This window comes from Rhea americana, unplaced genomic scaffold (assembly GCF_003343005.1).
Source record: "Rhea americana isolate MKP2758 unplaced genomic scaffold, rheAme1 scaffold_17, whole genome shotgun sequence".
NCBI lineage: Eukaryota > Metazoa > Chordata > Aves > Rheiformes > Rheidae > Rhea > Rhea americana.
The window spans coordinates 726,556-752,580 of record NW_028185816.1 but is presented as its reverse complement, the minus strand read 5'-3'; the positions used below and the strand labels follow the sequence as shown (position 1 = coordinate 752,580).

At 36.9% G+C, this 26,025-nt stretch overlaps 1 protein-coding gene across 1 annotated transcript in view; it reads right to left on the bottom strand.

Moving 5' to 3' along the window:
- Positions 1-25,821, bottom strand: part of FAR1 (fatty acyl-CoA reductase 1) — a 38,992-nt gene extending 13,171 nt beyond the window's left edge. The window contains exons 1-9 of the mRNA XM_085300834.1: positions 25,753-25,821; positions 16,175-16,369; positions 11,739-11,914; positions 9,660-9,839; positions 5,580-5,757; positions 4,425-4,469; positions 4,189-4,307; positions 3,613-3,680; positions 1,898-2,069 (exon numbers count right to left, since the gene is read on the bottom strand). Coding sequence (XP_085156960.1) covers positions 1,898-2,069; positions 3,613-3,680; positions 4,189-4,307; positions 4,425-4,469; positions 5,580-5,757; positions 9,660-9,839; positions 11,739-11,914; positions 16,175-16,363 — 1,127 coding nt within the window. The 5' untranslated portion in view covers positions 16,364-16,369; positions 25,753-25,821. The remainder of the gene's footprint in view (positions 1-1,897; positions 2,070-3,612; positions 3,681-4,188; positions 4,308-4,424; positions 4,470-5,579; positions 5,758-9,659; positions 9,840-11,738; positions 11,915-16,174; positions 16,370-25,752) is intronic.
- Positions 25,822-26,025: the final 204 nt, after the last annotated feature.

The following is a 26,025-nucleotide window of genomic DNA, read 5'->3' as shown; positions in this document are numbered from 1 at the left end:
GGTATCAAACTTAAAAGCTTTTCTTTTAAGAGCATTAGAGTAACTTTAGCAATTTGAAACACTTTTTCTTTCCGTTGAATTTCCCATCTTTCCTCCAAACTGGGAATCCTGTGCACAACAAGAAACCCACCTATCTATGACTAAGTCAAATTAGCCACAATTACGAGTACTCATATCAGTAATACCTCACAGGCTATCAGATAATACTCAGTGTCACTAATTCTACTAGTACTCATTAGAGTTCTCAATTCCATCTTTGGACATCAAATAAGAATTCCAGAAAAGGCAAATAAGATTTATGCCATAACATTGGGAATGTCAAGACTATAAAAGTTTCCTAAATAATGCTGTTATTCACAGCCTTGTTTTATTCCCACTGGTCAAATAATTAAAAGATTAGACTCCTTTCTATGACTAACAAGAGTCTGACAGCTTTCAATTACTTCCTAATCATTTGAAAGACACAGGTTGGCATTTACAGTACAAGTTTTAAGTGATGAAATTGTCACATCTGTCAGGGAATTTATAACAGTTTTTACTAATAACTAATCAATATTGCAAGAGAACCTAAATGCTAGCATCTCCTTTACATTAGGCAACTTCTTTTGATCTCAAGAGTTTATAATTTTTTTTTCTTTATGTGGTGATATTACTGTACAGGCATGCCCTCCCACCACTGCTGTTACTGTTACACTGTTGAGTAGGCTTGGGACAACAGAACCCAGGGCAGTTTAGAAGAGTTCTACAAACCATTTATAAGTCTTCCTTTTAGTGATCCAGTGTCAAGTCTATTACRTGACTTTTTACCCTCTTCGTATGACAGACCTAGGCTTTGAGACAATGAAAGAGTACTCACTTCTGTTAATACACTGTCAACACAGTGGGGATTTGATATAGTCTGAAGACAAATACTTTTGAAAACAGTGTATGCAATGAGTTAAGATCATACGACTTGGTAAATCTGAAAAAGTCAAGTGACACCTCACATTCCATCTACATAATTTAGTTTAGCCTGCTTGGAAGAGATAGGCCATTTTCCCACTTAAGAAGTTAGCCACATAATAGTGTAAATATTATAAACTGAATGAAATGCTGAGATGATACAAAACAACCGGATCAAGTTGTATCATCTATAGGAATAACCCACATTTTACTTCCTTTCTGCTTTCATTTTCAGTTTATAATAGCAACAACAATCTTAGTGCAAGTCACTTCCTAGAGTTTAATGACTGACTAGAATTCTGACCTGAGACACATCTCAGTCAACATTGTTCAGCCAATCATTAATCTTAGTAACTCAGTCACTGGATTGTTATTGCTTATAGTTAGTAAATCTGGATAGTGCCCATGCCATGTCCTCTTCACAAGTCTCCACCACCTTATCAGCAAGTATTTTTAGCCCTGTCCTTCTTACCATGGTTTATGACCTGTCAATCTGAGCAAAAGATCGTGCAATAATGCAGGTAATATATGGCTGACTGTAGTCCAAAATTGACACAAGAGGGGGTTGGAACGTAAACTAATATTAGGGCGCCTTATTGCACATTCTAACGGATTTGTCTTGAAATTCAAATTTATGTGGTGTTCTGTAGGAAAAAATAAGGATCAACATATTTTGAATATTTATGATTCAGGAATGAACATCATTTGTTAAATCTTGTATTCTGTTTACCTTGACTACTCAAACCCCCAAACAAGTAAAATGACCAACCAAAACATCCTCATTTTTGCTAGAAAGTTTAAAGCCACTTTCAATTCAAGGACCTATTTTCAGAAAAAAAGGCTGAATTTTAGTCACAAAGCATTCAAGGGGAGAAAAGTCAATATACATTATAGTGTAAGCATAGCTTTGTTTAAAAGTCAGAGGAACAGATAAGACAGAGCTAGTCACCATTACCTTGGGCTTCTTCCAGTAATCCTGAGGTAGATATCATACAGGAATGCTGGGGCCTTATGGCTTACAGCAATCCAGTAATGATATAAAAGGTGATTGGAAGTTAGATTTACATTGGGCCGTCTGAAGGCCTGTTCGAGAGGATTCCGCTTGAAAGTAGAAATTACATGGTATTCTGAGAAAGAAAAGTTGTGTAACAGCTTTGATAATAACCATGTAAAATTTAATGGTTTTCAAAGTAAATTACAGTGTACAATATTTACTTCAGTTATGTTATTTAAGTAACCATCCTAACTTTTCTCCCATCCACAGAAACTAAGACAGTTATAAACTTTTAACCTAAAATACTGTTCAACTGGTTCTTAGTATATCAAGAGGACTTTTATGCCTTCATTTTCAGTATCATGTTTTACTGTAGCTTCTCTCTTTCTGTTCCTCTTCCCTACCTTAGGAGTTGTTGATTTCAAAAACTCATAGCAGTTTCAGTTTATATGGCACATAGAGCCATATAAAACAAATATTCCACTACATTTTACAGAGAAGGCTATTCTAATCTCTCACATGAAGAATAACTTAAAAACAGATTTAGGACTTGAAAAGCAACTGAAGTGCATTTCAAAAGACACTTAACAATTTTTTAATATTTAAACATTAAAAAAGTCCCATTAAGATTGGGCTTTACATGAAACTCCTGTTGAGACCTAAAAATGCTGTATATGGAAGTTTTGCAGGATCAAACTCTTAAATAGTTTTGCGGAAATTCACTTCATCTTTCTCATCCTCTCTTATAATTTTATGATGTTTCTTACAGAAGTAYTTAAATATCCCAATTAAAAATGAGATATAAATGAAGTCAGTAGTTTTCCCAGTTTGCCTGAAATAAGGTTTACAAATATAGATACATATAAAATGGGCAAAAGTAAATAAAAAACATGAAGAAAGTAGTCAAGAGAAATAAAATAGACTTAAATACTTAACTGAAAGAAGATTAATCTAAGTGCAACATGTCTATTTCTGAAAAAAATGACAACTAATATACACTTTGCCATGCCAGCCAGTTTGCACCGTGATTTATAATAAAAAGTATTACAAGGCTTTTGGCATGTGGGTCACATTTTAGTCGGGATATTTAAGAGCTGAAAATAGGTGGCCATACTTTCTTAAAGATTACTCTTTCCTCAATATAAACAGTTGATGTCTCAGAAACTATTTGAACACTAAAAAAGCCACCCCAAGCAATTACTTTAAGCTAAAAACAACAATAAGCTACACGAGTGCAAAACTATTGTCATACTTCTCAATTATGCAGCTGTACAAAATAAATTTTATTTTGGACTGCTTTTCCAAATTATATTTAGTCAAGTTGGCACTCAACATCACTACTGCTCCTCTGAGCAACGCTTTTCTCAACAACCTTCCCACAAATGGTAGGCAGATTAGAATGTGGCAGTACCAAGCAGAAAATCAGTTCTCACATGTTTTAACCGATAATGGATTTTAAAAACTATGAAAATAACAAGTTTAACAGTTGTAATGCTACAAGGAGGAAGAACTAATAGTAGAAGAAAATGGAAATGTGTAATACACTGCAAGATTGAGAGGTATGGCTTTTATACTAGTTTCAACAATAAAAAGCAATATGATCTAATGATTATAGCCTAAGCTTTTATTATTTGACCTTATTCTTCTATTAGAGCTTATAAAAAAAAATGGCATACCAACTTCACCCCAGTGGAAAGGGTTGGTGCCACCTGTTGTACAGTTATATACCATGATATTTCTTGGTCTGATGTGAAAAAAACAAAGAGAAAAAACAAAAAGCAAGTTAAACATCAAGTAAATTTCTAAGAACAAACACACCCAAAGTGACTCCTTCCCTTAATAGTATCATTTAGATGAAGCAAAAAATATTAATATAATCACTTTATGTTTTTTGCTTCCTATATCCTTCCAATATTTATCCTTCTTTAACTATCACATTTCTTTCTTTTCAGAGGAAAATTTTCCCACATATCTGTAAGTTATATTGACTGTAACAAAGGCTAGGAAGGAATTTTCAGGCATAGTTTGTATAACAGTATCAGGAGATGATGTCTTCCTCTTCACTATCAAATGTTGGCCATTACCACAAGGAAGTTACAAGTTGAGGGACTAATTGCTGTGAGAACCTTAGATTCCTTTATCCTGGGGGAACAGCAGGATATAGATTAGCAGTTAAATAGCAGACTGGTTTATCAAAGTACACAATATCATCACTTCAAAGTACTGATACTCTCTATTGTCACCTGCTATACCTATTAACTCCAGAATACCAGGCTGCAGCCAGTGTTGTATTGACAACAACATCTACTGGAACAAGATCTGCTACTGCACTGTTGGAGGCTCTCATTGTTCGAAGAATTCCTTTTCCTGCCTTGAAGGAAAAAAAAAAAAAAAAAGACAGAAGACCCACCAGTAAAACGTATGAAGCTTTGCTGCCTTCCAAAGGAGGAAGAAAACAATCTGTAACTATAGTCAAACATATACTTACAGCAATGAAGAGACCACTGGGTCCATTGAAGTTATCAATCCATCCCTATCACAAAGAAGGAAGGAAAAAATAATTTGGTTAGAGTGCATTGAATTCTGCAGTTTTTAAGAGAAAATTTGACAAGTTTCCACAAATAATGGGGGGGAGGGGTAGAGGGCAAAGGGGAGACAACAAAAGGGATTCTAGCTTCCATATCTTTAAACAAAGTTCTTCCATTGCAAAATGGTGGTATAACAAATTGTTATAACTTGGAGAAGAGATCTATCTGTAATTTCATTAATCCCTCAAAGTGAATTGTTGGCTTGTTTATTCTTAGCAAATATAATGCAAGTAACTTCTTTTGTGCAATGTATTTATGTTGAAGGTATTCAAATTTACATTTAAAAATGTTTTCCTAGACTAACTTCTAGCAACTCACAGGAGGCTGATAAAAGGTTTTGCTATCAGTTATTAGATTTTCCTTGCATTTTCCAAAGCAGAAGACATTTTCTCTCAACTTTAATGCCAACATTTAGACATTACAAATTCATTGGTTTGATGTATATGTACATCGTACACATTCAAAAAAGTAGATAGTCGTTATATAGATTCATAGATTATAAAGATTTTAAGTATTTGAGAAATATTCAATCTCAAATTGGCAAACTAGTCCAGCATCAATTTGCTATACTGGAGGAAGCATACAGGACACACGTTATAGATTAATACAGTATACGGTATATAAAACTTATGTTGCCTCCCACAAAGTTTATAGGGCTTGACTAGAAAAAGTAGAGTCCTCTGCCTCCTTAGTAACGTACTGCTATTGACATACCATACATCTTGAAGAGGGAAAAGTAGACAGATAAAAACATATCCAGGATCAGGAAGTAAAGAGGTGATAAATAATTATTTCATATGCATTTTAACAAACTTTTTAATCTCCCCTTTGACAGAAATGTATTGCTCTATGATTAAAAGTAATTTATCCTCTACTTTTCCCACATAATACTACTAGACTTGATAGCTTTTATACCAGAGTTGTTTGCTGGAAGCAACTAAGCCACACTTCAGAGTTTAAAGGGTCTTCCTGCACATGGGCCACTACATACTCAGGCTCTCAGCACATACTGGAGTTCACAAGCAAGATACTCAATTGAAAACTCAATGACTTACAGGAAAAGGCTCCTTCCAGCTAGCACCAACAATAGATGGCCTTATAATGGCTGTGTTTAATTTTGCACCTTCTTGCTGTACTACATRTTCAGCTAAGGCTTTTGTGTATGTGTAAGTATTGGGCCTGTCGCCTATCAGTTTAGGAGTAATATCATTCACTAGACCATCATCCATCCACCTAAAGAAACAAAAAAGAGGCAAGTGTAAATAATTGCACACTATTCCACCAAGATAGAAAAAAAATGCAAAAGAAAGATCAAATAAAATTACTCCTGAAAATAATTTAAAAACCCAGCCTTTTCTTCAAAATACCATCCATGACAAAACTCAAAGCATAGGCATTTCACTAGAAGCTGAATAACTGTAAGAGCAAGAATTCTGCAAAGAAATTTAGGCAAAAATGAACAACTCAGTTCAGCATTTCACATTTCTGCAACAACTGTAGTATCTAACATTAAATCACTAAATTTTAAGTCAGCTTGATTTTTCAGAACTTGAAAGTAACTCTCACTGAGGTTATCAAATCATATATCTTTTTCTACTTGAAAAGGTTAAATGTTACGGAGTATTTCTATAAGCATTTACATACCAAACAGTAAGTGTCTGCAAGCAGCTTACCCTGAGCTAAGCTTTAAAACTATATAGCTTCCTAAAATACCATTCATGTGGGGTGGGAGAGGGGAAGGAACTCAACCCTTTTAAACTGAAGGCTGATTCCAACAGAGGCAAGAAAAAAAAATCTATCAAGTTTATTAGAATGAGTCTATTATTCATTCTGATTGTACACAGTAGTACAACCTTTAAATTAAGGTGGCAATAGCATATTTATAACTGTTCTGAAAGAGAGCTTGAAGAAGAAAATCATCACTTGTATTTGTGTTTTTCCACAGCACTGTAGTTACGATGGACTAGTGACACTAGCACCGTCTTGTAGAAAACTATGTTGACACTGACTTCAGGTTCATCTTGCTTCAAATTAAAGCATAAAACCTAAGCATTTGAAAATAAATGCTAAGAGAAGATAAACCTTTCACCAGAATATTTGGTCAGTTCCAAAATTCTTTGGAAAACATTTCTTAGAAAACATCCTAGAAAGTAAACACATTTATGAACTAGGCTAGGTATCAAAGATTTTTTTTTTTCCTTTACTGTTAGACAGAATAAAAGTTACTATGCCTTTTCCCTCTTTTTTAAAAGCAAAAGGCATACAGTCTGAACTGAAAATAAAACAAATTTCTCAAAATTAAAAAGAGAGATGAGGGCTGCATGCTGAGTGTCCACTGGCATACAACCCATGAAGCAACTACTTTCTCTGCACAAGTAGTTAATTCATTACACACCTACTGCAGAGCAAATACTGACTTCATCTGCAATATTCCTAATTCCACCAACTAAACTCTCAAATGTGAAGTGCAGATTTAGCAAGTTAGTTGTCTGTAGGTCACAGGTAGTGAGCTTCTCAGTTAGTGCTGTGTAATCTAGAAAGTGATGGCCCCAAAAGGAAGTGCCAGCTGCATTATAAGCAAACCATCACTTCCACTTTTGTGCTGGCTTAAGTGATCACATACCCACACAGCGGGCTTGATCAGAAGCCTGACCTGGCAGCCCACCCCCAAGGTCTTCTCCTTGACCCAAACTGCCCTGTGACTGAACAGGCTCAAGAGCCAAGAGGGAGACAACAGTGAGAATATCCTCCTAGTAACAACACACAAGTTCAGCTAAACCCACTGTGATGTGTAGGCCTAGACAACGACCTTATGATTTAATCAACTAGAAAATAATGTGGCAAATAACTTCCTGYCTCAAGTTGCTATATCATGTGCCTTTTTTAAAAAAAAAATAACAATGAAATCTGCCTTTCAAAAAGGTGAATTTGTTCAGTCTTGCAACAGTCCCATTTCTGTAACTTTCTGACATACCTTGCTATTAATCAGTCGCTAATTAGATGGAGCCATGAGAGCTCAAGTACAGTTCAATGTGGTCAGAGGAATTAGTCTACGTGCTTCTCAAAAAAGTTCCTTAAAGCAACTAAAAAGATCTATTTTGTCAAAAACTAATGTTAAGATATGTTGGAAGTTTTGTTTGCAAGTTTAACAGCAATTTAACAGAATGTTTCAGCATTTTTCCCCATTGTAGTTCCTTTATGTAACTGTAGAAAAATCTCAGATAACAAGAGTTAGGAATAGAAAAATAGACAGTAATAAAACTTTAATAAGTAGAAGGATCATCTTAGGACTTAGGCTATAGGACCTCAAGTTTATTTCCAAAGGACAACTCATTTCCCTCCACAAGAGGGATTTCTATTTCCTAATCTGCATTATCAGTGATTGGTTTCAAAGAAAGTAAGTGTTTACTCTCAGAGTGAATATTCAAATCTCTCTTTTTTTTTTTTTGACATTATTCATCTTGTTTATCTTAGTTAAATCTTGCAATTTCACCTTGTTTTCCAATTCATTAAGCCACATGTATCTGAATTTGTGGTAACCTCCTGTCTTAGCACATGAGCACAACCCAGATGTGCATCTTAAACCATTGTTATTTTGGTGTACACCCGAAATTCAGACTTGGATTTTGTTTGCTTTAGTGTCTCAATACCTTAGTCACATAACTGGAGTTTACTCAACATATTTTGATTCTTATTAACCAATCCTGTTATCTTCAAAGCAACATGCATTACTATTCCTTCATGATGTGAATTCAGAGGGTGTGGGGAATGGACACATGAGCACAAGTGCGTTTGTATCAGTGCCTCAGTCAGCTGTTGGCTAGAGAACTCATTCTCTCATAAATTTCTAAAGCTTTGCCTCTGTAGAGCATGTCATTGCAACGGGTTTTAAAATACAGACAGCCCTTCAAGCCCAAATGACACTTTCAGTTGYATTTATTCTGCTTGTGAAAAGGAAAAATAGACAAAAACTACTTCAGAATATCTCCTTTGAAGTTTACTTCCTGTGAAACTTGTTTAAACTATTTATCTCAGGGTGCAATCTTAGAAGAGCTAATGTGAAAAAACACAAACACACTACTACAAGGTAAAGAGAACACATTGCTTTTTAATTGATTTACTTGATTACTTTTAGTTTCATACTTGCAAGAAAAGATATTTATATGACAGGGAAGAAAGGAGAGAGGGCAATTTAGAGATGAGATAATATTATCTGATTATCATATTACACGATTCATCTCATACTCGCTACTTGTTTCCTGTTTCAGTTAGGGTTTGATAGCCTCGGAGACCTCAGGGCAATATACAGAGAAAAGAAAATAAAATACAGAATGAGTAATATTTTTTCCTAGTTTTGTCCAATCCAAGAGTAAAAAGCTACAGAAAATAGGTCTTCAGAGAACATAAGCACTGAAGATGCAACTGAACTACTATTATAATTTTGTTTCCGAGTAGTTAACTAAGAGCCTTTTCAGTATCTTGGAAGTTGTGATCTTCCAGTGGTATTCAGGTACACGTCAGAGGCTATTGCTAAAGGGCTGCTGTCTTAGCCTTACCACCGTCCTTCAGTGTTAGCACATGAAGTGTATTAGTACTCATGTAAGAATGCAGTGAACTAAAATAGATTATGAAGGTTTAACAAAAAATCCCTACACATACAACACCCCTCCATCCCCCCAAAACACACACCACCCTATGCCCTCCCTCCCCACCCCCAACAACAATCCCCACACTCCACACCTAGTCTTCAGAAGAGATCTAGTGATTAGGTGTTTTTTTTTTTTTAAAAAAAAAAAAAAAAAGCTGATTCAGCTTCCTGATCCAGCTCACCATACAGCTGCACAGACTGTCAGCATATGGGAAGCATCAGGAACAGAGACAAACAACTGTCTCTTTCAGCAGCAGTCTACACCTAGATCAACTTAAATTGACCACAAAACTTTAGCCTACTTCCTTTACTATAAGGGTAAGTGTCAGACATACACTAGACTTACAGTACAACATACACTAGACTTACAGTACAACATAAGCTAATTTCTTCACTTTTCAGCCATTTAACCATTGTTTGGTACTTTGTTACTAGGAAGGAGGTGGTTACAAATCGCTGAAGTAGTTTATGAAACATCAACACATACTCTAGAGAATCCATCAGTTTCTTGGGATCAACAGGAGGTGGATAAACTATTTCCTCAATGTGTTTCCGATTGCAATATGCATATGCGGTCGAAACATGCATGAACACTTCTAGATACTTCATTCGTTGGGCCAAGAAGAGGAGCTGTTGTGTGGCAATCACATTTAACTGAACAGCATCTCTGTTGATTAAACAGAAATTTGATTAGCAGAAATAAAAAAAAAAAAGACAAGTAAAAAGTAGTAAATGGTCAACTCATTCCTAATGCCTCACTGATTAATACATAGAGTAAGAATATTCCTTATTAAAAGAAATTAATAAAGTCGCAGACAGCATCCTAACCTTCTGCTTGGAGCTACATGCTCCAGTCTTAACCTAAAACTTCTCTTAATATTCAGGATAATTCTTCTAAATTTCACTCTGTTCTTACTTTCATCTTTAGGCTCCCTTACAGGCAGGGAAAGGGAATGAATCACTGAACTCCTCAGCCTACTCCTCAATCCTACTCCAATAAAGTGTTCTACCCAAGATGAGAAGGAAATAAATGCAGTAAGACATCTGGTTACCACAAAATAGGTGGGTCCAAAGTTTTAACTATAAGTTTGAACTTCCTAACTTGAGTGAGGTTATTGTCTGAGAGGGAAGGCTTGGAGGGCTAATAAATTAGATGACTGGCAACATCTTGCAAGATAGCACAAGGCTTAACAGTACAAACGCCTAATGGGRAAGAAGAAAATAAGAATGAGCAAGAACCTCAGCTTCCTCACTCCAAGTTGCAAACTCTTCATTGAGAGTCCTCAAGGAAATTGCACAGGGGTAGGTATATATTTATAATTTCTATCACATCAGAACATARCTTACTGAACAAGTATTACAGATGATTTTATACAATTCAGATATTCTCTCCAGCTTACAACCTATTATGGGCTGAAGTCTTGTTGCAGACAGTGCAAAAACCAACTTAAGTTTCAAGAATACTGCTAAATACAGCTTTATCAAGCTCTTTGCCATGAAGTGTTACATTAACATTTCTCATTTCTCCACAAAAACTACCAACAGTTTCTCAAAGTCATTTCCCCAAATCAGGTATTTATTCCATGTTTCAACACTAAAGCAAGTGCCAAAAGTGAATATAAGAATTCTTACATCCTCTCTCTTACTTTCACTATTCCTTTTCCTATCATTCCATTAACAGAATTTCTGTACAAGATGAAAGTTATTCAACTTTGCTTAGTCTTCATCTTTCTCATCCATTTCTCTCTATTCCCTCCAATGCAAACTTCTATTCCTCTCACTGAAGAATTTTCTGAAGACATGGAGAAATCCCAGAATATTTACTTTCTTGTTAGTTCATCAGGTAAAAAGATCAAGCACTAGAGCTTTCCTCAACACATAGCTTTGCTGAAGTTATCCCCATTGGAAACACATATTCACTTTCCATGAAGGAGAGCTGAAGGAATGGTTTATGTTCCCTCTTACACAAAGGGGAAAAGACTCTAATATAACTAGTAAGCACACTGCATACAGTTAGAGCTTATTTACATCCTTGCCAGCCATCCAAAGAATTACAGCAACATATGAGAACGGGAAGACTCAGAAAAACAAAGCGTTCCTGAACTAGCATCATACAAGTCTGTCCTCAACAGTTGTGTGCATGTATATGTGTGCATGTATAGGCACACACAGCCTAGAGCAAAGTACAATGACCATTTACTTAGTCTGAATGACAATAATCCACTTGCCTTTTTGTCTAAGGGTTTAAGATACGGATTTTTGATGCTGGACAGTGTAAACCTAACCTTTGGCAAAGCAATCTTAAATAGGCCTCCGAAGACCACCTATGAAAGGCAAATGGAAACCTAATAGCTCAAGTCAAGTTTCATGTAGGGAAAAAGATTAATACATTGAGGGGGGGGAGCACCATGAAATTGACCAAATATCATACAGTACATGAAGTAGCCTAACAGAAAGGCTGAATATTGACAAGAACCATGCAGACACTTGATTTCTCTCTTCCTTCTGCAGACCACTGGTTAACCAAATTAGCACAAATTTAGTACATACAGAATTTCAGACTCACCTTAGTGTTTCATTGAATCTGATTGTAGCAGCACAATGAAATATAATATTAATGCATTCTATAAGCTTCTCCTTGATCGGTTCACTAAGATCCAGTTCAGGCTGTGTAAGTTCACTTGTAATTACTACTATTTTTGCTTTGAAGTCTGGCTGCTCCTCTCTCAACCTGTCAAAGAGCTGTCAGAAAACAGAACTAAAAATTCAAACTAATAGCCAGTGAAAATACGATACAAGCTTCAGGTAAGCAAAGAAAACAAAACACATACACATTTTCTGCCTATAGGAAGTTAGATATCCTTATTTCTCAAGATAACCAATAGCAGTTAGAAAACCACACTTAGAATCTTATAAAAGCATGTTACTAACTCCACATGAACATATTTAGTAGGAAACTGCACACTTGATGCCAAGCAGAACAAGTATTGCATGCATTGCAAAGGAAGCTATAAAACTTCAGTTTCCAACTAAAAATTTGCTAACATCTATCCTTAAAACCAGATTTCTCTTACAATGTCTAGTAGAGACCATTCTTTCTTTAGACAACAGGACTTAAAGCATTTTTAACTAGTGAACTAAATATTGTTATCTCTTGTTCTTTCAAGATGAAAAAAAGAGAATAGTCCGCCCATTTCTTAAGGTATATAATGTCCCCCTAAATTCTTGTAGGATTCATGATATTTTTAGGTTTAGAAAGCTTTTATCAAACTTAAAAAATATATTAGAATTAAGAAATACTATCTTGGACTTGAGTGAGCTTTGGGGAACAAAAGAACAAAACAAGAAAACTCCCATCAGACACCTATCTCTCTGGCTAGTAAAATAAACAGAATTAAAGGCTGCTCACTGTGCTGGAACATCTGATAAATCTTACCAAGCTGACATTCACCTCTTTTAGTGAAAAAAAAATCCACCCACAGCTGAGTTCGTTCTCTTGATTTTATTAACTGGATTCTAACTATATAGGGCTTAATACACACAACTCAATCATTAATATGCAAGCTTTTGGGGGGTGGGGGCAGAAGAATAGTGCTGTAGGAATAAAGTGCACTTGAAAGTGTCACCAGAGCAGACCCCTCCACAATTAAGCCAGTATCACAACTGCTTCAACGTAAGTCTATTAGAATACATTAAAATCACAGCAGTACTCTTTTTTTCTCTTCTACTTAAGTGTGTGGTTATACTGAGGGAAAATAGTTAAAAGCCATTTCCTCACAGCATCAAAAGAAACCAACTCATTTTCAACTATAAATTAACTTAAAGGTGCAGTTTCATGGCTGTCTTAAGGCAGTCTAAGCTTATACAACTCCCAAACAGATTGGTCTCATCTCCTAACTTCCTTGTCATCTTGTTGCTTCTCTTGCACTGGCAATAGTAACTAGCCCAAGTCTGTGAGAACTTCCTGGTCCAGCTGAAAGATACTTTTGTATTTTTTTTGTATAGATTTTTATATAGATTTTTTTAGCTTGATTGTGAGCTAATACAACTCACTGTGTGACCACCTAGGTAGCAGTGGTAACACTACAGTAAGAACATGGGATATGCCCAGTGGCAGACATCTTTGACTTCCCAGGCATGAGATTGCACCTTAAGTGGCCAGGTTACCAATACAGCATTTAATGCCTTTACAGTTCTTAGTTCATGCAGTACAGCTACTGGTACTTACCTAAGGGCAGGGAGACTTGTTATTTTGAAAGTGACCTACTATGATTTTATATTTGGAATGACAGTGTCAGCCTCTAAGAACATGTAAAACTGAAGCTCCTGCCCTCTAACTGTATTAAGATGCGTGATGTGCATTATAAAATACAAGCAGTCCCATAGATAAAGCACTAAATAATAAAACAAAACACCTAAAAGAACACATCTGGTATTTTTAATGTTAGATATCTGCTTCTGCACCCTTTCACATCCACAGACATATATTCTTGGCACAATCTTGAACTAGCAGTGACACCAGTACAAAGTAGGAAGTTCAAATAGCTAGACCACAAGTGATGGGCATGCTGAACTACCACAACAGTTAGATGTCTCAAATCCAATGGAAGTAGAAAATCCATTTTTTTGCTATTGGCAGCTCAGTTTTGCTCTTAACCCTCACTTTCACCCATTTAGATTTTAAACTCTTCAAGAAACAGAATATCTAAACATCTGCAGTATGTTTATTGTGCCAGTCAAAATGGTCTGAAGTTACTGACAGGCCCTCCTCACAGCAGGACACATTAAGACAACAGATCCCACTAAATACTTTCATACTACTTTGGAGTCATCTTGACCAAGTTAATGCTAGTTAAACAATACACTTTCAACCTAATTTGTCTAATCACATGATAAAGTCAGAACAAATACCTTGATTCAGCTGTGCCTCTACATAGAGATGCAGCAGCACTCGCTTTATGTTCTTATTCTAGAGACTAAAATGTAGGACTATCTCAAGCAGTATTTTTGCTTATCAAAAAATGATTTATCTTTTGGACTTGTTCCAGCAATAAATGGTTAGCCAGGCTCATAAAACACATTGGATTATAACACCTCAAGGCCTAGTATAGACTTTAAGCAGAAAGTTTGGGTCTTGTAAATTTAAGAGCCTCTTATAACACGAGCTTCCCAAAAGCAACACTGAGGCCTAAGCCTCAGTCAGGTTCTGTTAGTTCACACTACTAGCTGTTTTCCCACCTGCCTGAATATTCCCCACCTTTTATTTGAGTAATGATCTTATCAACATCTGTAAGTACCTGAAGGGAGGGTGTCAAGGGGACGGGGACAAACTCTTTCCAGTTGTCCCATGTGACAGGACAAGAGGCAATATGGGCACAAACTGAACCACAAGAAGTTCCACCTGAACGTGAGGGGGAATTTCTTCACTGTGAGAGTGACAGAGCCCTGGAACAGGTTGCCCAGGGAGGTTGTGGAGTCTCCTTCTCCGGAGATCTTCAAGGCCCTTCTGGATGCAACCCTGTCTAACACGCTCTAGGTGACCTTGCTGAGCAGGGAGGTTGGACTAGGTGATCTCCAGAGGTCCCTTCCAACCTTACTGATTTTATGATTCTAACAGTGTATACAGAAAGTGAAGCGAGAAACTCCCCCTTTCCCCCCCAAGAGTTTAGTTTAGCCTGAACATATATTTGTTTTAAGGAGTGAAGAATTGACAAACTCATGTAAATATGAAGGAAAGAATCTGTGGATGGATCTTAAAACTGAACCCCAAATGCAACTCTTTCTGCTGAATGCTATAGCAAGGCACTGGCATGCAAGCAGACGCTTTTGAGCGATGAGCAAGAGTTTTGACATGAGTCAGTTTATTTAAGGACAAACCTACCCTCATGTCTGCTGTGACTTCAACTAGTCAAACTTAGAGTCGCAAGGAAATTCAGTTCCCTGCTTCAAAAGGTTTGCCTTTCCCATCTTAAATGCCTTTATACATTATTTTTATTGAGTGCCTTTAATAACCTTCTAAGCACACACCTTGTGGAGCCTACATTGCATCTGAACACAGATTTCCAAAGTTTGGACTGCCAATGCCTACATCCCACAAGAGTGCTAGACATGGGTATGCCTAAACAAATTCTGTCTCGAAGTTCTGCTACAAATCCCTCCTCTCACTTTCTTCACATTATAAATGGGATACTCTGTACAGCGTACATCTACTGAACGTTGTACTATTCATGTACTGATGGACAGTTCTGCATTTATTAAGAATTCCCAACTTAGCCCAAACTCTAAAGTAAATAAGTCTTTTCAGGAGTAAAGTACCCCACCCATGCACCAAGACCAATATGTAATCAGCTAGGTGTAGCCTGCAATAGAAAAATCATTTAGATATCTAGTTTGATACTTCCAGAACAAAGAATGTCAGTGCTTTGCCTTTGTTGTCACAGGCTTACAGGGATGTGGATGACTAACAGAAATCTGTAGTAGAATCTATTAAGGCAAACATATCCGTCCTGTTCAAACATAACCTATTTAAATAGCATGTTGAAATCAGATCAGATCTCCTTGATTACTGGTAGATGTGACAGTGTTTTCCAGAAGAAAGAAGTGCTGATCCTCATTTTATAGACAAGAAAATAAGGCAAGGCACAAAGAAAAGTGACTTGCTTAAGATCAAAGCAGGCCAGTAGTCAAGTCAGTTTCACAATTCAGGCCTTAACTCAGTCCACACAACCTCCTGCTCTCGATTATACATTCTCTTAACAAGTTGTCAGATATTGGACTTTTCAATACATTATAGCTAAACACCTTCCTGAGCTAAATAAAGGATAACTTTCTGCTACTGGCTTTCCTATATGAGTAACATTGACAGGTCTAAGCTTTCAATTTCTGTTAGAACAAAATGCATTGAAAAACAGTAATTTGCTTTAGATGAACTAAAGTTGTCTTCATAATGAAATGGAAACAAAAGATGGATCAAAATGCATTTCATGAGCATATGACACATACCTTACAGCTGGTTATTTCCTCTATTCGTGCTTCAGGTGTCTGCCCTGCTTTGTGTCTCACCAATACATACACTGCTTTCACTTTAGGACAAGATCTGAGCAGCTTTTCCAGAAGTACTTTCCCCATGAAGCCAGTAGCTCCTGTCAGGAGGACATTCTTTCCTTCATAGTATTCAGGAATGGAAACCATTATGACCTTAACAGAAGTAACAAAAAGTAATATATTAAAACTTCCTTATCTTCTACAAATCTGAAATCCTAAATAAACCATACAGACGCGAACATTCAATTTCATACTGAAAAGATGTGCTTACTTGTCATTTTTACCTACAGCTAATACTTAAGTATACCTCCCCACAGCCCAAACATTCCAAGGAATCTTATGGAGTCACTATACTCAAACAAGCTCTTATTACAGTTTGGTAATTGTAAACTGCTTCTATAACAGAGTTTTACTTTTAAGGAGTTCGACCTCCACCTAGCCTAGGAAAATAGCTGAACTTTTGGTGTATTTTATCTCCAAGTGCATGGTCCTTTAATACTGTAAGACTAGATGGGTGCTCCATGTAGCCTGTAGTCATATATTAAAATATAATCACAAGTGGAGGCTTCAAATATGTTGACTGAAAACAGGGAGCCAGACATTTGCCAATTGCCAGCCCTGGAATTTTTCCCTGTGTCAGCAAATCCCCTGATAGTGCTGGGCAGAGTCTTCCTATGAAGGATGGATGCCAGGCCACAGAAAAGGTGAAGTTAGCAGACTGGTGTTGGAACTACTGTGTTCACATTGATAACGAAAGCTATACTTTCAACAAATAATATAGATTTGCCATGTTTTCACCAAATGACCCCCCCAAAAAAATTCCTCCCAACAAGATGTGCTCTTAGAACTAAACTGAAGACTTGCTAGTCACAAATATTCTCTCTAATGAAATGAAGGGGTAGGGATGGTAATGGAAACCCAGCAGACTGCTCGAAAACACTGTAGGCTTTGCTTCAGTTTAAAAAGTTAATTTAGCTATGAGAATTATTAATCCTTTCCCCTCCCCCAGTTAACTGTTTGGAGACTATGACTAGTCTCCAAACTAGATACTGATAATAATACCACCACCAGAAATTGGAGAATTATATCCACTCTTAGAAAGTTCTATTTTTCCCCACTAATGCTGTCTTTGGAACGTGACCTTAACAACCTCTGGAACTCAAACTGTGCCTTGGGCTAATTACAAGCTATTTTATGATGTCTGATATACCAGTGTCTTCACCACACCCCACTAAAACAGCTTCCTTTTACCACAAAAGGCTATATAACAGATGTCTATATTCACACCTTGGTTTACTAATCTTCAAGTTCTCTTAACAAAACAACAAACTTACATAGTACAAGTTTAATTGTACAAGATACATACGCATACACAACCATTACAATCAAAAAACTACCAAAGAGACAGAGAGCACATTTGCATGATTCCATAAAGGCACTGCACTCAAAAAAAGCTAAGTCGCCTTGAAGGTAGATGAAGACTTAACTTAAACAAATAAGAATTACAACACTGAACTGGTAAAAAGGATGAGAGCCTTTCTGCGCCTTTTATCCAAGAATACAGGAAAATAACTTCTATATAGAAGTACTTAGTTGTTTAAGACAGCAGGAACTTACCAGGGAATATACAAGAGCTGTTCTATGCTAGGCTTCACACTGCTATTCACTATACTTTTTGCCCAAAAGGCTAAAAAAAAATTTGAACACTTGCCTAGAACTCAGGTATCTTTGGTATTAAAGGCTCTATGATGCTCTTTTGCTACGCTCCTATAATGATGAAGTCTCTGAACAAGCTTGCTAGAGTTACTTGCTAAAAATGAGTTGTTGCCTTCACAAACTCCAGTTTTAAAAGTCTAGATACAAAGTCTCATGCATTGTTGTCCCATATGCCAAATCTTATTTTGATTCCCTGCTTTCACAAGGACAGCTCCTGCACTTACTGGTGAAGCATCTAAAAAGCCTGTCAGTGGGCTACAGTAGCAAGTTTGAAATAAAACAAGAGCTGCAATTTCCACAGGCCAAAGTACAATCATCCAAAATCATTCCTTTGAAAGTTAGATCAGTTCAGTAGCAGTAACTTCTTCCCATTCACCTCTTTCAGTTTTGCCATATACTTACAAACCTTTAAAACCAAGGAAATAAACCAAGGAAGGCAAGATAAAACTAGCAAGATACAGCTAGCTCATACAAGTCATTTTTTCTATTCAATGTAAAATACAGGCCTGTTGCCTTTACTGCTGCTCTTACAAGAACAAAGAGGACTCATTGTGATTTCAAACACGCCCTCCCCTTAACTCTAGTTTTTGCATATACTATGAAATTCTATTTCCTCCTAAAAAAATTCCATGCTTGCTCCCATGCATAAAGTAAGTCTTCCTTCTGTTTCCTCAAGGAGGACGGAAGACTCATGCAACTATTATTATAACAAAACTGAATTTTAAGGAYGAAGTCGGTACAGCTCCTACAGGATCTTTTTAACAAATTATCTGTGCCATTACATACTGGGACTGCGAGTGAATTGCCTAGAAACACCAAAACTGAAGTAAGGGTAAAGACATTTACAGAATCTAGGGGTAAATGAAAAAATGTTAATGCAAGTAATCAGCCCATGGTCTGCCCTACTAACTCTACATGCCAGTTAACACAGGAGTTGCCAACAATGATAACTTCAGGCTCAAGAGGGAATTACCACATGCATGTAATTATATTAGTTGTGTTACTGTCTAAAGTTCTTTAAGGAAGCAAGTTACTTGAGAACATGTTCATTGTATAAACAAAACAAAAAACAAGAAAGCCACCCACCCACACCATCCTAATAAAAATCATCCAGTTAAAAAATTTGTTCCCAATGCAACTTCAGTTTGCCTCTAACCCATAACAAGGAACAGGTCCAAAAAGGTATCTACCTTGCAAGACAACATAGTAGAATCAAATCTGGCATTTAGCACTGGAGTGTCAGCAGTCTTTTAATGTAGTTTTAGAATACAATAACTTGCATATTTGTAATAGCTGAATTGTATCTATTAACCAGCTTTACATTTTTGTACTACTTAACAGCTACCTCTTCAAATATGCAGCTGAATATTCCTAGCAAACACAATGTTTTCTGAAGTGCACCATGGAACATCCAAATTCCTACATAGTAGCTATTCTTAGAGCTAATAGGTAATAACAGATAAGGAAAAGAGAATCGCAGAAGGATTGGAAGGGACCTCTGGAGATCATCTAGTCCAACCCTCCTGCTCAAGCAAGGTTACCTAGAGCATATTCCCAAGGATTGTGTCCAAACAGCTTTTCAATATCTCAACGGAAGGAGAGTCTACAACTTCTCTGGGTAGCCTGTTCCAGCGCTCTGTTACCCTCACAGTAAAGAGGTTTCTCTCATGTTCAGATAGAACTCCTTGTGTTTCAGTTGTGCCCCTTGCCTCTCATCCTGCCACTGGGCACCACTGAAAATGAGTCTGGCTCCATCCTTTCTACACCCTCCCTTCAGATACTTACACATATTAATAAGATCTCCCCTCAGCCTTCTCTTCTCCAGGCTGAAGTCCCCCCCAAAAAATCTGAGAGTTCAAAAGAGCTAGTAAAAACATTCTCTAATGGGTTCTTGTTCTAGAACAGAGTTGAGAAAAGTTTCTGGATGACTTGTATCACTGGTATTTAAATAAGCCACCTTCAGTCACACAGGAAAGAAAAAAACAGTAGTTTTTTGTTGTCTAGTAAAAGCTTCTGTCAGAGAAGCTATAGAGAAACTGATGTCAGAATAACTCTGAATTCAGTTTCAGGGCTAAACCAATGGTAACATTTTTAAGATATTGCTCATCTGAAAGGTGCTCTTCTTCGATATGCTCAGAAGTTCTGAGCATTTCAGTAAAAGTGAAAGAAAAAAAGGAAAATGGACAGGCTGGCCTCTCCCCCTCCTTTCAGGATCCAAGCCAACATTCTCCATCTTCTGGCGTTCAAGGCTGAGCAAGTGCTATTATGGAACACACAACAGCAGCTCTGTTTGCCTTCAGAGCTGCTGCAGCAACATTTAACTCATTGCTTTAAACACACTGAGGTCTCCATGACTCTCAAGACAAGCACAATAAGTCCACATTCTGTTTTTAACATGAAAAAGACCATTTCTCAAGTTTGTCCAAACAGATCAAGATGCTTAAAGATTTGCTTTCTGAGCATCAAGAAAGCCTGAAATAAGCTAGAATTCCAATGAATGTTAAATCCAGCAATTAGTGAGGGGGTGCACATATGTCCTTGTTCAAGATTAGATGGCCTTTTTTCTACTGTATCACTGACAAACCCTAAGTCAGCAAAATCCTCCTTCCAAATTCAGTCATAATGAGACTATCCAATCACTGGAAATAGAAAACGTGCACTTCCCAGCCTCTCAAGCATCAACAGAAGAACCACTAGAAGTGCTGCAAAATAGAGCCTGACAAATTAATTTCCCTCTTACCTCCGCCAACTTAAGCCTAGTACTAATGGCAGTACAGCAGGAAAAGGTCTAAAAGTAAAGTGGAAAAAACATTTTATGTATAGTCAGAAATTAAGCCCATCCAGATATCAGGCCTGAATGCACTTGCACATACTACAAGTAAAATCTGCATCACCGAACAACTTCACAGAAGGTGAAGTCCCTCATACAGAGCTTAAACTACTGCATTGCAATGATGCTATAACAAGCCAGAATTAAAGAGAAAAAAAAAAAAAGAAAAAGAAAAAGAAAGGGAAAAAAAAAAAAATCAAAGAACTAGATTTGGGCAGCAAGGAAGTAATATTTAACTCATCTGAACAAGGTTATTGTCAGCAAGACAAGCCTGGGTCATATCATGGTATCATGTCTCATTTCATCTGGTGCCTTGTTTCCACAAAAGTAAATCAATGAATGCTATCAGCAGAATGTCCACATTTTCAACAGCCACAAGGGTCAACGATCTACCTTATTTGGACAATACCTATCCAGCATATCACTAAAGAAGGACAGTATGTTTGTCTTCACGGTCCAAGGTTATATCTATTGAGAAACCTTATCTGTGAAAGATACCTGTTGTAGAAGATGAGAGTAGAGACTGATATGATAGAACAGAGTATTTCCTGTTATGAACTGGTTTTGGTGCAAATTAACCTAAAATGTACCTATTCCAAACTTACAATCATGTAGATAATTTGGGATTCTTCCCACAACTAACAAGACAAACTACAAACTTATCCATGTTTTAGACTTACTATTAACATTTTTATCTATTCTCTGCAAGGTCATTTCTTTACTAGCTATAAGCCACAGTATCCAGTAGGATAAGCCTGCCAAGAAAATACAACACATCTCTAAGAGCAAGAAGACACACTGTCAGCTTTAGAAGCTGATTAGAACAACTAAGTTTTGAAGAACTATCAAGATGGGTCCACTAATGTAATAATAATTAGTCAGTCTTTAGCTTACACCAGATTACAAACATCTCACTATGTAGTTTCCAGACTAATAACTGGATGGGGTTCAGGGTAAGCTATTTCATCTATACCAGCATTTCTTTATTGACGATCTTGATAAAATACATGAAATGCAACCAAACTGTATCAGCTTGAAAGAGTGTATGTACATGGTCATAACTGCAGTAAGATGTCCATGCAGTACAGCAAACATGGGGCTGACACTCAGCAATAGGTATATTGGAAAATTTTCAAACTACAGTACTAGATGCTTCAAATTAGTTATATCCTTCAGTCTCTAATAAGTTCAAAGAGACTAACCGATCACTAACAGAATGACTTGTCTACTTTGAATCATTTACCTATTCAAATACAACAACTGTTAAAAATAATTAATATAGTTAGGTCAACGTTTAGGTAAAGTGTACAGCCTGATATCCATAAATAAAAGTCTCACTTTTAAAACTCCTCATTCTTAAGTACAGAATGATGTTATATAATGAAAGCTTTTCTTGAGCTGTACACTATTCAAGTTGCATTCTTCCTGGATATACTACTATCTTTGGCAGTATATACATTTGAGTTAAGGAGCATTAAACTGATTTAGGTGAAACTTAAAACAGCTTACCGTTACAAACAAGTAATACTGCAAGATGAGTTGCAATTTTGATCCTGCTAATGATTACTGTGTGGTCATGGTTTAGTTGATTAGAATTCATTTCATTTTAAAGCAGTTGAATGAATATTGTGCTTGTTTAGTGTCATTGTCATCTTAAAATATATAACCGCATTACAGCATTTTGATTTAAAAAGTTACATCAGAATTTGAAGTAGTTCTGTAGCTTCATTAAAGATAACAATGACACTAAACAAGTACTTTTTAAAGCAGCTGAATGAATACTGAAGTGAATTCTGATCAACTAAACCATGACCATATAATAATTATTAGTGGGATCAAAACTACAACTCATCAGTTTTCATTCTAGCAAAAGCTCCAAACAGATTTGCTATTTGAAAATATACTTGCAAAAACTTGAAAGTCAGGCTTGGGCCCAGAGTCACAAGGTCTTTAACTTGCTCCTTTCCTTTAGTTTTACTGGGGTGAGCCTGACCTCCACATGGGCCAAGAGGAATGGCTCTTTTAGGAGCAGTAAACTTTGCCATTAGAGGTATCTGATTGTATGTGGTTCGCACGCACTTTCACATGCCTTCTTTCAGCCAAAATTCTGATTTTACTATAGATTTGTACTCACTTATGCCTCTATTCAGAGAGTATTCTGTACCAGCTGACTTAAAATGAGTTTTGAGCAGTACTGTTTAACAGAGCACTAGACAGCCCCATGCTTTGCTGTAATTACATTTTTTATTGTAAAGCCCTCCTTTTTTTAAAGTCCTTTTTTTAAAAAAAATGAGGTTTCTATGAGCTGGTATAGTGCAATCAAGTAAGATTTTGACTATCACTTCATAATTAAATTATATTTGTAAATTGATGTTTTTCTGAATTGATCTATTTGTTGTGCTTAGTCTTCAAGTGCATGTTGAAAGAAAATCTGTTTCGACACACACAATCTCATTTCCCTAGGGTTGCACAAGAAGAGCAGAAAGCTCAGAAGTTAAGCTATTAGAATAACATATAACACATAAAAGAATAAAAGCATTTACCATACTCCATCTCCAGTTTATGGGGAATCATGTTTCTAATACTTAAATCCAGATTGCTTTCAAACAAATTTTAGGAAAGCAAAGAAGAAAAGATTTATGGTTTACTGAAGAGGATGACTGTTCCAAATCTTGTGATCTAAGCTACCTAAAGAACTACAAGATAAAAATCTCAGCGTTTACACGGAAGATGCATAAATCATGGCTCTTTCACCTGTAACCACTGAAAGAAAATGGAAAATCTATGTGAGGAACCCATGCACATGAAGAGACAGTAACACTACCTCACAAATTAACTACAACAGGAACTGCTGAAGCCACAGGATTGCTCAGTTCTCATTCACTGCATCAAAAAAGGAGGGGGGGAAGCAACACAGCTAAAGATGTCAATTTAGCCTTCGTACAGAGTATGCTGTTACCCAGTTCAGACTGTTGGCAGGAAAAGCCTATATTTTGCAGAGTTCTCTTTTACGAATAGATATCAAGATATCTTCAATATATTTCAAAATACCAAAGATACTGGTATTCAATATATTTGAAGATATTCAAGATATTTGGAAATACCAAATAGCAGATGGGAGTGGGGGGAGGGGGGAAAGCAAGGGGCTCACGTGTGAAACGTAGTCTTGTAAAAGACTAATTCAAGCAATTAAAACCTAGATTCACATTCTTGATCTCAAACAGGATAAGGATGATCAACCCAAATTTGCATTCCCAATTACATCCCATTCAAAGCTCTACGACAAAAAAAATCAAAAATAAAAAAAAATAGTTAGCCCTTTTTTTTAGAATTGCCTTGAAGCTTGTGAGTAAAGTTTATTAAGAATTTTGGCTGCAAATGCTGTAATTAAAACCTCTTATTCCTTGCTTTTTTAAAATTACGTATTACGGAGTTAGAATACTTGAACTACAGTTTACAACAAACCTTGCACCAAGAATTTGAAATCCCAGGAATTTAATACTTCCAGACTCCTTCCATATCTTCCCACAGTTTTACAATTAAAAAAAAATACTGAAGAACAAACACCATATAGTCAACCTTGCTGATTATCTGAGCTCCTCTTGACTGAAACAGCTTCAGACAGTTTAAGACAGATGTACAGGAACAGCATAGTGCCTTATCTAATAGATAAATGACAATGTTTAGTGCTAGTTTATTAACTTTACTTCTGTAAGAAAGTTCTCTGGTGCCATTGACCATGCTTCACCAAATCTTGCCTTCTTCTAGTGCTGTTGTAGTAAAGAACACTCATAATTCATCAACAGTGAGTATGCTTGCTGATTGCAGAATAGTTCTAAGAGAGTTAAGATTTCAGAAGTCTCCATTAAAATTAGACAAGTTCTCCATAACTGTAATAAAGCATTCAATTTCTTAATGTCAAAGTGAGCCACTTTGAAGTTAGTCTACAAAACAGTAGTCAAGTAGTACATCATTTTAACATAGCGCAATTCAACAGTTTTCCAATGCAAGTCAGTGAAGTTTCCCTCATGTTCCTACAAAAATTTTTAAAAGAATTCTCATTCTGAAATCTAAAATAACTCATTATTCATCTGACAACTATCAGTTTGTATTTAAAGCCTAAACACAACATTCCATAAGTTTAGCTTTGCTTTTTCCAGAGATGTAGAAAAAATCCTGTCAGAAAATCAGAAGCCCTGTTTCCATAACTTCTACATCTTTAAAAAAAATAACTTAAACATATGTATTTATAGCAACTTCTGCTAATAAACTGCTGGCCTGTCCTACAACCAACACAAATAACAACCAACACAATCAAAAAGGATGCAAGAAGTTTCTCTCTCTCCTTCTCAGGACCGTTTATATTTGACGAGAGGGCAGAAAAACAGACTAGAGGAGCTGAAGAGCACGGAGATGCTAGGAAGTTCTACAAGTTGTTGAAATTAATGGTATTTCCACTCAGTTATGAAGTGTGGGCACCAGGTCACAGATTGCAAAAGTGGCCAGGGAAGAAGAAAGGAACAAAAATTGTAGCCTGCTACAAGACAGATAGATATTACAAATATTTTAATATCTAAATGATTCACTTCAGTTTTAATTACCTTTAAAACAGTTATTAAAATATCAAAAGCTTTCATACTGCTCAGTTACTAAAACTATTAAACTACTAAATAAAGTAGGTTACATGAATTTACAGGTTTGTATTTCCATGGGACTCACACAGCAACACAGTGTAATTCTGCAATTAGCCACACTTCAGCTAAGCATCATGCCAAAAAGTCGTTCTGTAGAAGCACACGGCTCCAGCTCCACAAGGATTCAGACTCTTTCCAGAGTCAGGGGCTGCTGCACATACTACTGAGCTACCAGGGCTCAAGCTACCGCTCCTGTCACGCGCGGGCTCACTGCACAGAGACTCCTATTTGAAGGAATGGACAATTTTAGCTGTCTCCCTCATACATTTTTTCCTGACGGGGAGAGAAACTTGTACCTCTTCCTCATTACGCTGTTCCTCGCACTAGTCACAGCTCCAGAAGGGCTCCGAGGAAGGGGAACTGCCGCGGCGAGAGGCCTAGGCGAGGGCGGGAGGGGAGCAGCCCGCAGAAGAGGGGGCGCCGCGGAGCTGCTCGCGAGAGGCGCCTCCAGCGCCGCGCCAGAGGCCGGGGGAGGCTGCTGGCCGCGCCGGCACGGCTTGGCGCCGCGGGCCTCACCCACGCGAGAGCGCAGCCCGGCGCTGCCCACGCAGCCGCCCGCACCCCGCCTC